Source organism: Fibroporia radiculosa, assembly GCF_000313525.1.
Source record: "Fibroporia radiculosa TFFH 294 genomic supercontigs, scaffold631, whole genome shotgun sequence".
NCBI classification, from domain to species: Eukaryota; Fungi; Basidiomycota; class Agaricomycetes; order Polyporales; family Fibroporiaceae; genus Fibroporia; species Fibroporia radiculosa.
The window spans coordinates 1-15,644 of NW_012133228.1; the positions used below are offsets into that span (position 1 = coordinate 1).

Consider the following 15,644-nt stretch of genomic DNA (forward strand, 5'->3'; position numbering starts at 1 on the left):
ACATGCAGTCCCGCGAGGGGCGCGAGCTGGCGGTGGCGGCCGAGCTTCGTCTCCGGCTCGGGCGCGGGGACCCAGAATGACGAGAAGCGGGCAGACTGAGACATTGTGCTGAGGAGGTTGGTGATTGCGAGGATGTAACGGTGATGAGTAGAGCAGGGGGACGCGAGGATGTTATATACCTCTGCGGCAACGCATACGGGACCGAGACGAGGATAGCTCTGGAGTCAGACCGCGCTCGGCTGGCTTAATAAACGTCTGGACACTGTGTGGATGGCTGCTGAGCGATGTGGTAGTTCGGAATGCGCATCGGGTATTCCTGTTGAATAGAGATCGGTGCTGACTGCTCCATGTCGGTCGGTGGCAACAGGCTCACCTACGTCCAGAGTCGAGCTTGTCCTCGTTCAATGGAAAGAGTATTGAATGCGGAAAAACAGTGTTAATCCTCCTCCCAAGTCGTGATATATAGGCAAGGTTGTAGGGCGGACGGCAGCCTACCAGCCGCGGTACTCGGTGTTCAAGTGGGTCGCTCTCGGAGATAGCACATAGCGCGGGCATAGCGCACAAAACAGGCTAAGGGCTATTTCTAGGATAACAGTGTGTGCGAAGCGATGAATGCCGGCCTAGCAGCGCGGAGTTGGGTGAACATTATCTGGAGGAGGGCAAGTTCAAAGACGTCGCGTCGTTCCGGTTCAGCGCTACCGCGTACTGCAACCGCGTCAACTCCTCCGAGCAAATGTCGAAAGTCAGCGTCCTCGAGGCTTGTGCAGGAAGGCAATATTTTTCCTTCATCTGAAGGTCATCATGATGTTCAACTTGGAGTCGATGTTGTCTGAGCAGTGATGATGTACGTTCCCTTCCTCGCTCGTTACTACAACTCGCGTTGCAAAATGCTGAACTTTTGCCGGTGGATAAGCAGCCCTTTTCAAACGTTTAGCACGATGAGGACCATGGTGCTTGTTCAGTAGGGTATGTCTTCGCATATACTCCCGGGCTTCGACGTGCGGCGATACTCATGTCCACACAGCAGCTTCGCGAAATCTAAGCAGTGGCATAGATAACCACTTGCGAGTTCTTTGCTTGTAAACACACCCTATTGACTTCTTAACTGCACATCATGATGGCCTGTCGCTACATGGCAGTATTCGCCGAAGGCACCGGGGCACCACTCGGCGTCACCCTGCACTGCCAGCGTCACTCCCACATCGAAGTTATGTCAAATTGACCGCATCAAGATTTGAACCTATAACCAAGTCTCGGATTCGTTCTGTGGCGACCACCACCCACTAACTTACTTCAGCAGCAGCAACTCCTTGCCATATCTATTCCGACTTTCCGTACCCTTGTTGACATCAACGACATGGCGCCGCACAGTATTCTCGAATGCGACGACATCCTTATCGAGATATTTCAGTACTATCATCCTAAATATCTCCAGGGACCCGGCGACGAACCTGAATTAAAAGTGGCCAGAAACACGCTTGCCTGCAGTGCTCGTGTCTGCAAGGCATTCTTGCCCCATGCTCTAGACAAGCTCTGGTGGAGAATTGACAAGATTAGCATTGCGTTGAAAGTCTTACCCGCCTTTCGGGCGGTCTATGTGAAGCGGTCTGCTCGCGGGGAGAAATACACAGATGATGATGAGGAGTGCATATATGTATGCCGCGGTTCTCATTTCAGCCTACGCCATTTATCTGACACGGTGTTTCAGCATCTCCAGCGTGAAATATTCCCGAGCGAACTACATAGATTTTGTCAGTATGCCGACAAGGTTCGCGAACTTCATGTATCTGGCGAATGGCGACCGGAGATGCAGACTCTGGTCCTCGGGCAGGTCGCTAAGCTGATAGACGGTCCCCTCTTTCCGTGCGTCGAGAGTCTTGTCTGCGCACAGCGAGGAGTTAATGCGAAGCTCACGGGAATTTTCCCGTTCGTGATATCCCCGACTCTTCTTCGTCTTGCTCTTCATCTTGCTGTTCCCGATGAGCGACGCATCTCACGACAGGCCTTTAACAATGAGGAAATGTTCGGCCGAGATTTGGATGGCCTTTCCCCTCTGATAGCCGCCACCTGCGCTCAGATACAGCAGGTCGCGCTAGTTGGCGGCTGGTGTCCTTTTTCCATGGCCACACTCATTGACGCATGCAATAGCGCTGCTCCTCTCGTCAACTACGCGCCAATCTCAACGCTTTTGACGCCACCCAATATCATCCAACTATCTGACCGTACATCCTGGATCCAGCTCGACGCTGACGTGGCCAGACCCCTCCCCCCACTGCGCAGACTGGAGCTCGCAGGTTCGGTCTCTATCATCAGCAAACTGTTTGCGTTATGCGACTTGTCGATGATCCAATTTCTGGGCCTACAGTTTGAGTCCAAGACAGAACCGCAGTCATTACGGGCATGTTTGTCTGACATTGCGTTGAAGGTCTCTACGTCTTTACAATCATTGCAGATTCAGGCTACTACGACTACGCTCGACCTCAACATAACAGTGGAAAGGGTTATTTTTCCGCTGCGTACGATGATCACACTGCGGTCGCTGCGCATCTACATACAACTGCCTGCCAAAGGACAGTGTCAGCTTGGCGAGTTGCACTCCATTGCGCAAGGTTGGCCGGCACTGGAAGAACTCGAGCTTCACTGCGGAAGCCTCAGCCGCTCCCTCCAGACCCTCTTTGACATCGTGTCTGTGTGTCCTCGGCTTCGCGTCTTGGTGCTACCAGAGATCAAACTGTTCCCCCTATCTGAACTCCGCGTACACGGTCTCTCAACCCACCCATTGCGCATCGCGGGCTTCGATCGTGGAGATGTCGCCAAACCGGACGACGATCTCCGCCAGGTCGCAGTCTTCCTCGATTCGGTATTCCCCGAGCTGGATGTTCAGAATTCCATGCGCTCGCAACGGTCGTACATGAAATCGTTGTTGATACCTACCGTGCCCGAATTGAAGACTGTCTTGAATGATATATTAGAGGAAATCGGCCAGCTTCGGCGGGAGAGGGAGCGAGTGCACGCTATATGAGTTCTAGTAATGTGCTATTCTTTTACTGACCAATTCGCTTACAATGCATTGTACTACTATATGACCAGTCTGCGATCGTTTGTGCTTGGCTACCGGGACGATGCGCTTCAATCTATTTTCGGAAGTAAATATCGCGATGCGACGAGCACGCCCATCGGATCTTTGTACTCCTCACATAACCAGGTGCCTTCCGACTCGTAATCCGCCTATGTTTGAATGCCTTCAGCTTGCATTCCGTCTCATACACTGTCTATGATGCATGACTAGACTATCCGGGACGCCAACGTACGAGGTCATCGTCTTCCCCGAGTGGGATATTTGAGGTTTCGCGCAGTTGCGACGGCCGCGCGCGACGGCATCGCCGACACATAGAAGTCCAATTCGAGGAATGACATGCGTAGATCAGTGAGCGGGGGGGGGATAATAAACCTTGAAAGACCAGATACATATCGCTTCATACGGACCGACTCGATCTGTGAAGGTTGAATAATCAAGTAGGTGTCGGTGAGCTCAAAGTATCAGACTAGCCCGGTATGCCATGTATTGTCTCCGAGCTTGTGCTAGCTAAAAGTATAGTATCTGGACATCGGACAGGGCGAAAACATTCGCCTTGAATTTAATACTTCATAAAGTCATAGGCAAGCAACTCAGACCGACAAGTGTGATGCAAGGAACTGTGCTACTGCTGCAAAATCCCTGAAGGGCGAGTACTGAGATCAAGTGGAGCAGTGGGGAACCCATTAAGTTCTACATTGTAACCTATCATGCTAGTAAGATGTCTGCGATAGTTCAATCTTCAGCAGCTGTCAGAACATTGATGTGATATATAATGATGGAAATACACACGTAGCCAGGGCACTATTGCAATAGACTGAGTTCTACGCATTAGCAATCTAAATTAAGGCCAAAATCAGTGGATTATAGCTTACTCATACTTGAAAAACTGGTAGATGTGAAAATTATCAACACATATTCAACAGCCAGAATTACTCTGGTGCTATTGGTATAGATTAACAATAGATGCTGATGTGCTGTATATTAGCTTTTGATCTAGAGATTCATTTGAAATAACCTACAGCAATCAGAATGGTGGTTTGCAATATGCTAGACATATGCAGTTAGAAAAATTCACAGTGAATACAAGTGCTCACCATAAAACAATTCCACGGCTTATGGAATAGATGGTAAGCCTTGCAATAAGGTTCCCTGTACTGTTACACCTCTTGATATTATTACTGTTTTTTCACAAGAGAAATACTTACAACTTTGAGACCTTGAACCTAGCAGAAGAAAACACCCAAGAAAATACTATCATGATATAGATATCCACCACCAGTGTAACAACAACTTGGGTGGTACCTGGAGCCTGAAGCTAAAAACAATTCATTAAATGGAGGATTTCAAAATAAGATAATAAGAACACACTTTTGATTGCTGCCACACATTTTCTGAGCTTGCATAGATGGACCTTCAAAATTGTATTAGTAGGAATTCAACATAGCCAACCAGTACATACATTGTTTTTGTTGTATCTATTCTTGCAATAGATTAGATACAGCATTCAAGTGGCATAAAAAAACTGCCTACATATAGCACAACCTTCAAGTGGCTATTAGCAAATTATCAGTAAGATTGTATTCAATCAACACACCAAAAGCAGTTAATGACAAAAATACTCCAACAACTGTAATACATATTTGTATCCATGTCTTGGAGAATCTGAGAACTTTATTTTATCATTAGTAAAGATTGATATACAACAATGCAGAGACACAAACGAGCATGTATAATGAAAAGATAAAAGCTAAGAATAATATTGTCAGCAACATCTAGATCACTTTGAAAAAAATCTACAAACTTACTTTTGTATCATCAACACTGAGATCCACTATTTATACAAGTCAGTGAACAAGCTCAATTCACAGTAGGCACAAACATACTCCAATGATATATTGAACCTAGAAAGCAGATATTCAAGTTCTGATTACACTTCAAGGTAATGAGAGCATACATCATATGTTCTGTAAATTTTTTTCTCAGTTAAACTCCTACAAAGAAACAGAATACCAGAAACAGAGGCACTGCTTACACAGGTAGAGCAGTAAACAAACCTTGTGAATTTAACACAAGTAATTGCCATAACACCTGTTCTCAAGATAGGTACCTGATAGGCAACATAATTCCAAGCGCATACCTGGCAGTTAAGACAAACTATCAATGTTTCAACAGTTCTAATCATAGAAATCAGTTCAGAAATAATGTAGTTGCTTGAGGAAGAAAACAAACAGAAAAGCAAACACCTAAATTGTAGGATTATAATTATAATCGATTGACAATATGTAAACATGATGCATACAAAGGATTTTATCAGCACTCGGTCATGATAATAGTTCCGCAGATAGTATATGATCTGCCCAATGAAAATTCCGTATCCCCTAAATAGCATGAACCTGACGTTAATAACAGCCATTCGAGAAAGCAGAAGCTCGCCACAAACACAAGTCTAAAGAGATTGGAAACGAGCATACAGCCTAGCGGCTTCAGTGAATAACTCATCTCGCAAGGAGTCGGACACTGCGAGACCACTCCTAGCTCGGAAGAGGGGGCAAAACTGAACAACTCGGTGGAAGCACGGGCCCCACCTTTATATGTGGTAGCTACAAACTCCGGGACATCTGCAATTTTACCCATCTCTTATGGCAAGCTGCCGTCGTGCAGAGTCTATTGTGATCTACATAGATCAGACTTTCAGGGTGCGTAGTTGATAGATAGCTGGCAAGCAACCGCGCTAGCAACCAGTCGGAAGCCATCAGGACCGGCCACAGTTCACAGGAAGTCCCCACGCGACAAGTTCTGAGCAGACATACCAGCGCCGCCCCTACTCACGCTGTTATCTGGCTGTTATTTATACAAAATCTTTTCATAGAAGCATCAACAACGATAAGACTCCTTGAAAGACCCACTGTAGACTCGGGTAGTGCATACAACGACACACCTAAGTAGGAAGAATAAAAAATCTATCACATCATGCTCTCCGAAAAGGTGCCACATCAGCCCGCACGTCAACCAACAGTATTGTCTGCGCTGGTTCGCGTACATACGTCGAATCTTCTCCCTTGCACTAGCGTACCGTGTAGCAGATGGGAGATCTGTCTGATCACTCAACATGGTGCCGACGTGCCGTCTCCACCTGGGCCCCACGTGAAGGCTGTACTAGATTTCCCTTAGGCCTACTTACTGCCCTCGAAGTTGCTGTAATGATGGAACCACTGCATTCTTTGGCGTTATCTAGCAGAAACCTCAAGAGAAACAACCCCATGAGCGGCCCTGATTGTCCACCTCCCGGATCGTACAGCTTGGAGTGCAGTTTAGTTTAACTCGCTGTACACTGATGCTTACCTGGCGGCGCAACTCTCGTATCATGACGAACATTCTCCGACAGGCATTGGATAAGGAACATCCTCGGAGAAGGATGCAGTGTGCTCTCAGGACATCTCTCCAGGACTCGGACAATGAAGGGACAAGGAGGGATGCCAGCGTGCGAATCTAGCCAATGTCTGTCCAGAAGAGGTTTAGAAACGGCTGGCCAGTGAAATCCTCACCGGCCACTTGCCGCCTGGATTTCAGTAACGCACTCGTGTCGCGGTGGACTAGTATGCACGTCCGCAAACGGTGTTTGCGCTCGGCCTCCGGAACGTTACGCACCTCAACTCCCTTCGATCTGCTAGCTGGCACGCGTGCCGTCTGCCAGTGAGATCTCCTAATCTGATTTTACAGCGTTGGCCTCACGTTACCAGATGCAAATGACAGCCACGCTCCAACGGTCCATACCCTCCCAATCTACCGGCGCGGGACCTCGAAGTGATTCGCTGAGAATATGCGTACGATACCTGTGCGCCAAGTTGATGATCAGGATAGACCCACTGGGTCCGGAGATGGCATACGATGAGATCATGAAGAACCAGGTTTATGAGATGAGATGGCAACACGTAGGTCCTGGAAATGGCAAAACACACGGGCCCTTGTCAGTGATCCAATGAATCCAGGTTCGTTCTCGGTGCTGTCACAAGGCCCGCCCGTCGACTCCAAATTCGAAGCCCATCAGGTTGCGGGCTTCCTCCGCGCGGGCAGGGCGGGCCGCACGCCGATGGCGACAGACATCATCAAGCCATCAGCATCCCCCCTTACGCCCGGGCGTCCTCAGGCCTCCAGCGGGACTCGAGGAAAGTAGGTTGGGATTGACACACCGTCCGGCGTGATCGCAGCCGTCGAACGACCCCTCAATGAATATACACGACGGACGCCCCCCCCCCTGCCTATTCCCGCCCGCGGCCAGGGTTTGCGCGTCCTCGCACACACGCCCAGACGCCGATGCCCGCGCGCCCTCAGACCCTGTCCGGCTTCGCAAGACACGCGTGTCTTCCCATGCACGCCGAGTCCGTCTGAAAGTCGATGTCTAATTCTAGTTAACGCAATGTGTCGATGGTACTCTATGGTTACATTGGGTGCTATACACTACTTTCCACAGCTACATACGCTGTCCTTTTAATGTCACCACGCTCCGAGACAAAATAACGGGAGCAAGACGCGCAAAGAAGACGAGATGAAGCGAGGCGAGGCGAGACGAGACGAGGCGGTGAGAGATGCAAGACGAGACGAGGTGAGACGAGAAAGATGGTTCGACAGATGCGCAAGACACGTGAAAGCACAGAAGGACACTCAGCCGACAAGAACCCGATGAGAACGAGATGCAGAGCGCGCGAGGAATGTGGGGAGATGCGAATGGGCGGGGACCTGCTGTCGACGGCGCGCCCGCTGCCGGCCCTGCGCGCGGGGGCGAGGCCCAGGGCACGCGGGAGTCAAAGGCGGCGTCGGCAGGTGGGTAGGCACTGGCAGGCCGGGGGAACCGAGGAGATGCGATGGCTATGAGGAATAACAGAGCAATAACGAGTGTGTGGTCCGATGCAGATGCATATGGTACAGGTGAATGTGCAGGGCAGAACGATACAAGGCGCAAGTTGGAGGGGGGGCCGCGACGAGGGCCGAACGAGTGTGTACACGCGGAAAATACAGCATAAAACAGAGCGACGAGTTAACGAGCGTGGTGGGCGAGCGTTGGATGCGCTGCGCTGGGTGGATATCTCCGGGTCCATAGAGTCCGTAGGCCAGTGTAGATGCAATTGGTTGTGCCCATTCGAGCTGGAGGGGATTCGCAGGTTCCGCAGCCGCCCCGGCAGGCGCCGCGCGCCGCCTAGTTGGTGTACCGCCAGACGATGTTCACGCGCCCGACGTCCCTGATAGACACCTGCGCGTTCAGCCGGCACACCTGCAACACACGTCCGCGTCAGTCCAGCGCGCACACCGACACACCACGAACGACGCACCATATCCGCGGCCTCCCACTGCCGCCAGAACACGTGCAGCGTCCCGTCGGGCTGTCTGGATATCTTCCGCAGCTCCCCGAAACTCTCGCACCACCGCACAAAGCTGTCATACCTGCTCCGGTCCTCGTCGTCGGGCACGCCCGTAATGATGAGCATCTTCCCGCGGCGGCGTGGGCGGCGCTTCAGCGCCAGGGAGAAGAACGAGTGCGAGCGCGGCTGCGGCACCATCAAGAACGACGGCGACGGCGTGCCGGGCGACGGCAGGGGGAGCGTGGGCTCGGGCGGGGGCGACGCGGGCGGTGACGGCAGCTCCTGGTCTTGGCACTGCTGGTACTCAAACGGCTGGAGCAGCGCGCCCGAGCCCGAGTACCGGCGTTCAAAATCGCCGCTCGCGGGATCGGTGGCCGCGGGCGCGAGCTCTGCGACCTTCGGCGACGGCGTGCGACGCGAGGGCTCCGCAGGAGTGGGGAGGCTGGATGCGGACGAGGCGGCCGACGAGCGGGACGACGAGGACGAGAACGACGCGGAGATGGCGACCGGCAGCGGCGGCAGAGGATTGGAGAGGGACGGGCGTGGAGATACGATCGTCAAGTGCGGCTCTTTGCCCTCAGAGCGCCGGCTGATGTCTAGAACGTCGGGGTCTGCAGAGGGCATGGCGGGCGCCGGGGGCTTCCCCAGAGAGCCTGAGCGTCCCCGGGTAATGAAACTAATCAGCCGATCTCGCTTTCTGCCCAAGGTCGGGGATTGCGGGCCCGAAGAGGGACTGAGCGAGGCCTGGGAGGACGGTGTTGGCCTCGAAGCTACCGAGTCCACAGACCACCGAGACGAGAGCAGAGGAGCGTCGTCCTCGAGCGCAGCGTGAGACGACGGGAATGGGGCGGAAGAGTCTGATAGAGAAGTGGTCGGCATTGTCGCAACTGGAGATGCGGGTGCGGTTGTGGTACCATGGGAAGAGGTAGACGACATGGACGATGCTGTACCCAAGCTGACAAGCGTGCGCAGCTGCGGAGACGAGGTGGACGTCGAGAGTGCAGGCAGCGCGGGGCGCTGCTTCCGCTTGAGACTTGGGATCCTGCTTGTCAGAGCGGGCTTTATGCCTTCAGCACCGCTTCGGCCGACGCTGATACTTCTGTCGCGGGAAGATGGAACCGGAAGGAAGGATTCGTCACCAACCTGCCTATCATCCGATACAAGTACACCCAGCCGCTTCTCCGCAGAGGTATGTCTGTCCTCCAACAGATCGAGAGCAGATGTCAGAGAGGGATAGGTTGCATGCCGCTGCACAACAGGTGCTCGCGATTTCACGGCCGGGGTGACGCCCGCGGAGTTGACCTGAGCGCGAGGGAATGTATGTCCTTTTGGAGAACGAGGCGGAGAGGCAGGGGGTGTAGGGGTCATACTCGGTCGCGAGAGATTCGTAAACTCCGATCCCAGCGGCGAAGACGGGGGCGTCTCCGAGAAGGGCAACGGCATCGGCGGTTTTGCCGCGTACGGGGAGGGAGGTGGGGCATCCGGAACGCCCCTGCGAATGAGAGAGGGACGTGGGATTTCGGGCAAAGGCTACCATTACAACTCAGAATCAGCAAGCTGCAAAGAGGACGACATTGATTGATAGTTGAGAACAAAGGTAGAAATCGCGCAGAACACGGATGCAAAACCACATATGCCGTCCAACTCTGACCACCACATTCTTCTTTCACAGCATCTGTCTCTGTGACAACTCTATTCCAGGCTACTCGCGAGCATTCTCGCTGGGCGTTGCGCCCGACGCCGGTGAGAACGACACGATGCTGCCGGCACACCCGGCAGATGCCCCATCAGGCCGTTCTCTCCTCCTCCGCCGGAGGTAGCCGAACGGAGATCGAAGGGGTGTTTTAGCCCCTCGCGCGACACCTGTCTGGGAAACGTCTATACTCTATAGCAGCTACCGTACATGTCCGCCTGAAACCGACGGAGATGCGAAGAGCACGAGGTCAAGCATATGCTATACCGATGTCGCGGAGAACATTCGGCCCAGCAAACGACTGACTGGACTACAAGGCCCAGAACGCCATGAAACGGACATGAAACAAAACACATACCTTGTCGATCTCGCTCGGTGCGTGCTGATGCGGCCACTGCGCACGCGACTCCGTCGCCGTCGCCCCCGACGCGTACCGCGGGTCTGAGAACAGGGTGGGGTCGTAGAGGTGCGGGTTGCACGCGTCCATGTCCTCCTCTGTCCGCGCGTGAGTACGAGAACGGATGGGTGTATGCATGCGACTCACCGTCGTCGAACATGGTAGACACGGAAGAGTTCGTGGACGCGTCCACGACAGACTTGTATCCGGCCATCCACTCCTCGTCCGCACACGAGGGGGGGCACGGGTACCCCTCGAAGGAGGTGCAGTCAAAGTCTGGCAAGCACAGCTGCGAGAGAAGCTCGAGCTTCGCGTCGAGCTCAGCCGCGCTCGTCTCGATGCTTCGTTTCGCGGGGTAAGATTGCATGTCGATAGCCTGGTCGAAGGTGCCGGACCTCGTCAGGTGTGCTGCTCTTCTGTACACGTAACAACCGACCTTGCATGCACGGGCGCAACGGAGATAGCGGAGATGGGGGGGGGAGGGGTGCGCTGCGGAGCAGGTTGAGAGAGACGGCAGCAGGTTGGTGGGCGTGAGACGGAAGAGGAGGGCGAGCGGGCGCAGGGACAGCGGGGGGATGTCACGGGGAAAGTCAGAGAGGGCGGGGGGGATGGGAGGGGTATTTGAAGGGCGAGGCTCTGGAGGGAGACTCGCTTCGCTCGCATTTGGCTTCTGCATCAATTCCAGAACGTCTGCAGGTGCGAAAGTCGCAGCCAAATTTTCACTGTCCCGCTTTGGTGTCTCGGGGAACCGGCCTCGTGCTGAGGTAAGCACCACACCAGACTTTGGGCTCGCCGTGCTTTGTTTGCTCCCGTTTGTTTGGCTCCCTTCTCCCAATGGTTCTTCCGCCATCCGAGCTGCGCGCGTGTTTCCTGCGGATTCAAACCACTGGGATAGATATCCCTGGGATATCCTCAGCTGGCATAACTGGAGAAAAACCCAGTAGCAGTTGGAGTCCTTGGGTGCTCCAGACCTGTGAAACGAACTGGAGCAAGCCTGAACGATTCGACACAGGGCCGCCCTGCCAGAGGCGCTCACGCAGTATTGATGCCGTTACATGTCCTGTAGAAATCATGATTGACAACACACATCGTCAAATTCGGAGCATTCGACACTCCAGCTACGGGGTATACATGCGAAAGACACCTGTGTGGATAATGTCTTTTTTTTTCCAAAGCAAATAATGGCAAGAAATAAAACATTGGTTTGGTGTGCAGTCGAGCCCGACTCCAATCACGTCGGAGCAGCCATTGGATAGGCCACCCGCAAGCCAATCATCCCGCGTCGCGTAAGTCTATCCCGAGTAGGCGATGTCTCGATATTTCCCCCGACCGACCGGGAATAATGGAGCGTGATTGGTCACTTGCGCATCACCACGTCGCTCTCTAATTTCCAGGTCAGAAACCCAGCAGAAACGAGGACGCAGCCACTCGAGTCTCGACATCCATCTCAGATCCTCAACGTCTCGCTGCAGGGCGCGGACCGTTTACGGGTCTGCGGCTGGTCAACAGCAGCGTGTGCGCTCATATGCCTTTTGATTGGAGCTTGTGTTCTACTCGGGCGCGGGGGCCATCGCAAAGATAATCTGAGCCTACATTACCAGGCGTCAGGTAAGGCCCGCGCGACGTCTGCTCATTTCGCAGGAACGAACGTACTTCGAGCGGCCTCCACGGCACGGAGCGCGACGAACCACGAGCCGTCCTTCTGCGTGCGGCGAAGGGGCATCGCGCTTGCACTTTGTTCGAAGTCTGACGTCGGATGCACACATCTACACGGCCTGGTTTGGTAAGCCGCCTCGCACTAGCTCAAGCCAGTGGATGGCTACATGGAACGTATCTCGTCACCCGCCATCCCTGCAACGTTATTCCCGTCGTCGCCTGTCGCGATGTCGGCGCTGGGGTTCCCTCTCTTCTGGCCTGTACGTAGTCGACACCATTTCCATGGGGGTGCCACTGCAGTGCCCTGGCTCATGGATATCCTCCAGTCCGGGGTACTATCCGAATTCCGCTCGCGACACTCGCTGGACGGGGCTCGCCTGGTAAGCCGACCCCCGGCTGGGTGGGATGCTTGGCGTCTCGCTGCTGGGGCTCTCACATGACGCCAGCCCGCGAGCTGTTCGCTGTTCGTGGGCAGATGGCCATGGTTAAGAGCTGTCAGCAGAGCGTGGTACGGTCATCATCCGAGCACGAGGGTGCGATTGCGCTGTTTGTGAACGTGAGTCCGGTACGCCACAGAATGTGCGGCGCAGAGATCTGTGCGGCTGGCAAGGGCCAAGCCCACGGCGCCGTCGGTTCCCGTGCGGCCTCTCGCAATGGGTGCGTGCGTTCCTGCTTGTGCCCGACGTGGGGCCCCCGCCGATTCCCGGCCGTCTTCTGAGCAGCGGAGTCGGACCACTGGGTCCGCTCCGCCAACAACGTCGACACCACCAGTCCCCGCCCGCCTTCCCCACCCCGCGTCACTCTGCCGACCTTTCGTCGCCGGTCCCATCTCCGCACGCTTTCGTGCGCTCTGCGGCCGCAATGGAGCCGTCTCGCCCTTTCTGGCTCGAGGCCACTGGTGCAGCGGGGTCCGCGTGCGTCGTCCTTGCGTCGGAGGACGAGCTCGGGAGCGACGCGATGGGCCGGACGCAGCTCGACGCCGACAGCGACGGATCCCACCCCGTCGTCCACCGCCGCCAAGGTGATCAAGCAGCGGTGGATCCACAGGATCCACCCCGAGCGCAGAGTCTGCGGTGTCCGCGCACAGCCAGAGACGACATGCTCGCATCCGCGGGTGCACCCTACTGCGCGCTGTCGACTGTGCCTCCCCCCCCATGCGTCGTACGCCGTGCGGGAAACGATCACCGCGTCGCCGTGTCACGCCGCTGTCCTGGGGCCTCCGCCGTTGGTGCCCTGGGTGTGAGCGCGGTCTTGCGATGGTGGCCCCATCTGTCTCCCTGCTCTGGCGTGGTATGGACCGTCGCTGCTTCCCTGCAGCTCTCCAGCCACATCGATCGTGATCGCACCCGGTGCGAATCCATGTGCTCTCCTCTCAGTCCGTCTCCTTCCCAGGCCGGCGAACTGGGTGGGTCCACGGACCACGAACGCAAACGGCAGCTCGGCGATCTCAGCATCTGGGCCGCAGCTTGACATGTCCTCGATTCTTGCGCAGACGGCGTACTCCGAGCACAGGGCAGTAGAGCCTGGTGAGTTGCACTGATCCTGATCCGCTCGTAGGAGAACCGTCTCGCGCTCACCGCCTGAGCTCGCTCCATCACCCCATTAATCATCCGCTGCCCGGGTGTCTCTCCGCCACGGTGGCCACAACTCGTGCTCCTGCTGCAAGCATGATACCAGATGAACCATCGCTAGCTTCGTCTTCACCCGCAAGTATGGCTCGCAGGGCGCCGAACGGCCTCTGTCAGTCCAAGTGCTTTTGTCGTTTCCGCCTTTGTCCAGCTGCGTGTCTGACTGAGCCTCACGGCCATCTTCAAGTGCTTCACGGCTGGCTGTCCATGTCAGTGCTTCGGTTGTCTCCGAGACACCGGAGATCCGCTCGTCGAGTTCTCGCAACCGCACATACAGAGTCTTTACGTCCGCGAATCCACCTGCTAGTGCACGGATCCATAAACCGGCTGGGAGTGCGACTCCGTCTAGCAGTTGCGCTCTGATCTCTCTTCGGCCTCCAAACAGAAGGCTCAATCGTCCCATCGAGGAATTGAAGCCACAAGTGCTGCCGGAGACAATTGGACGACACGCACGTGATTCATGTCAATCCCGGTCTAGCAGTCGAAATGACCAACGTCCCGTCCTTCGTGTGGTCTGACTTCTCCTTCTAATCGTTTATTATGAAGAATCGACGGAGCGGCTGTGGGTCGGCCAGGGGCCGCGCAGTCCGTACGTCCTTGCACTCGCCATCGCCAGTAGTGACCGACGGCGACCATGCTTCCGCTTCCGAGTCTCTTCAACACCCTCAATGGTGAGCACTAGCGCATTATTCGCCGGGTCATTCCAGCCCTGCTATCTAGACGCTTCTGTGGTCGCTTCCGGTGGGATTAGAGTCCCTCCATCGCCGATGTCATCATCTGCTCCATACGTGTGTCCCCTGGAGCACAGGTATCCCTGTAAAAGCCTGTAATGGTGGTATACATACTGCAATCATCTCAGGTACGGGCTGATACCTGGCGGAGAACCAGACGAGATATACTGGCTGAACCGAGCTGGTCCGGTGTCCGCGCAGGGTGCACAGATCTCTGTGTTCTGTCCGGACGCGGAGAACACTAGTGCTGGGAGCTTCTGGGCCGCTGCGAGCCTTCAACGTGCGCTCCACGACAATAGCAGACGCGGCTCTTGCGACGGAGCTCAAGACCACCCTTGGCTGTGTCTTCTACCCCGACTTCGGTGTTGGCGAGATACCAATCATCGACCTCATCTGATATCCTCTTCTGAGCGCCGGCCTTCAAAATACCGCATAGGCATTCGAAGACGGTCCCAGTTCCATGTCAAGTCATCAGCGCGATTGAGTCCAAATTGTCATTTCACGCCTCCAGATTATCTGATATGCGCACCCGCACCGCCCGGTATTCCTCCCGCACGCTCTCGAAGACGCACACACTCCTTGGCGCGGACTGCATGACCCGCAATAACCAATAGAAGCGCATACGTCCCGGCTGCGCTGCTCCACAAGCTCGCCCCCCTCTATTTCCGAATCGGTGCTGCGTCTGTGGAACAAGCTAACGGACGAGTATGGTGCGGCGCTCAGGACGCGCACCCACAGGCGACTCCTCCGTCGCGGCACGACGCACACACGAGGGCTCATGGCCGCGCTCTGGAGCGGCTCGTATGCAGTTGGTACCGTAAGTGCGGGGGGCTTCGCTGGCCCGCCGCGCGATGCCGCTGATATATGACGGAACACGCACCGCGCAGGCACGCCCGCACCGGGCGGACTGCACGCCAGCGTGCCCACACGTCGGCCGCCGTCGACGCATCGTGCAGGCCGCGCGCCCCGCCCTGGCCAGCCCTGCCCTCGGTCGACACGCCGCAGCGACGGGGCGGCCCACGCGCTGGCACTGGCCTGGCGTCGCTCTCGTGACCATGCGGATCGGCTCCCCGCGCGCCGATCAGCGTCCGTTGGGACCGTGG

General features: G+C 55.3%; 4 protein-coding genes across 4 annotated transcripts; 2 read left to right on the plus strand and 2 right to left on the minus strand.

The window, feature by feature from the left end:
- Positions 1-1,357: 1,357 nt before the first annotated feature.
- FIBRA_01410 (uncharacterized protein) lies at positions 1,358-3,022 on the plus strand (the record flags this gene model as incomplete). The annotated part of the gene is made up of 1 exon (XM_012323285.1): positions 1,358-3,022. One exon carries the CDS (start codon positions 1,358-1,360, stop codon positions 3,020-3,022), a length of 1,665 nt encoding a protein of 554 aa, XP_012178675.1.
- A 5,251-nt stretch (positions 3,023-8,273) lies between these two features.
- On the minus strand, positions 8,274-11,376 carry FIBRA_01411 (uncharacterized protein; the record flags this gene model as incomplete). The annotated part of the gene is made up of 4 exons (XM_012323286.1): positions 8,274-8,348; positions 8,407-9,966; positions 10,488-10,624; positions 10,674-11,376. 4 exons carry the CDS (start codon positions 11,374-11,376, stop codon positions 8,274-8,276), a joined length of 2,475 nt encoding a protein of 824 aa, XP_012178676.1.
- A 1,242-nt stretch (positions 11,377-12,618) lies between these two features.
- Positions 12,619-13,652, plus strand: FIBRA_01412 (uncharacterized protein; the record flags this gene model as incomplete). The annotated part of the gene is made up of 2 exons (XM_012323287.1): positions 12,619-12,839; positions 12,905-13,652. 2 exons carry the CDS (start codon positions 12,619-12,621, stop codon positions 13,650-13,652), a joined length of 969 nt encoding a protein of 322 aa, XP_012178677.1.
- Positions 13,653-13,784: 132 nt separating this feature from the next.
- On the minus strand, positions 13,785-14,213 carry FIBRA_01413 (uncharacterized protein; the record flags this gene model as incomplete). Its single annotated transcript, XM_012323288.1, has 1 exon — positions 13,785-14,213. The coding sequence occupies one exon, from the start codon at positions 14,211-14,213 to the stop codon at positions 13,785-13,787; it is 429 nt and encodes a 142-aa protein (XP_012178678.1).
- Positions 14,214-15,644: the final 1,431 nt, after the last annotated feature.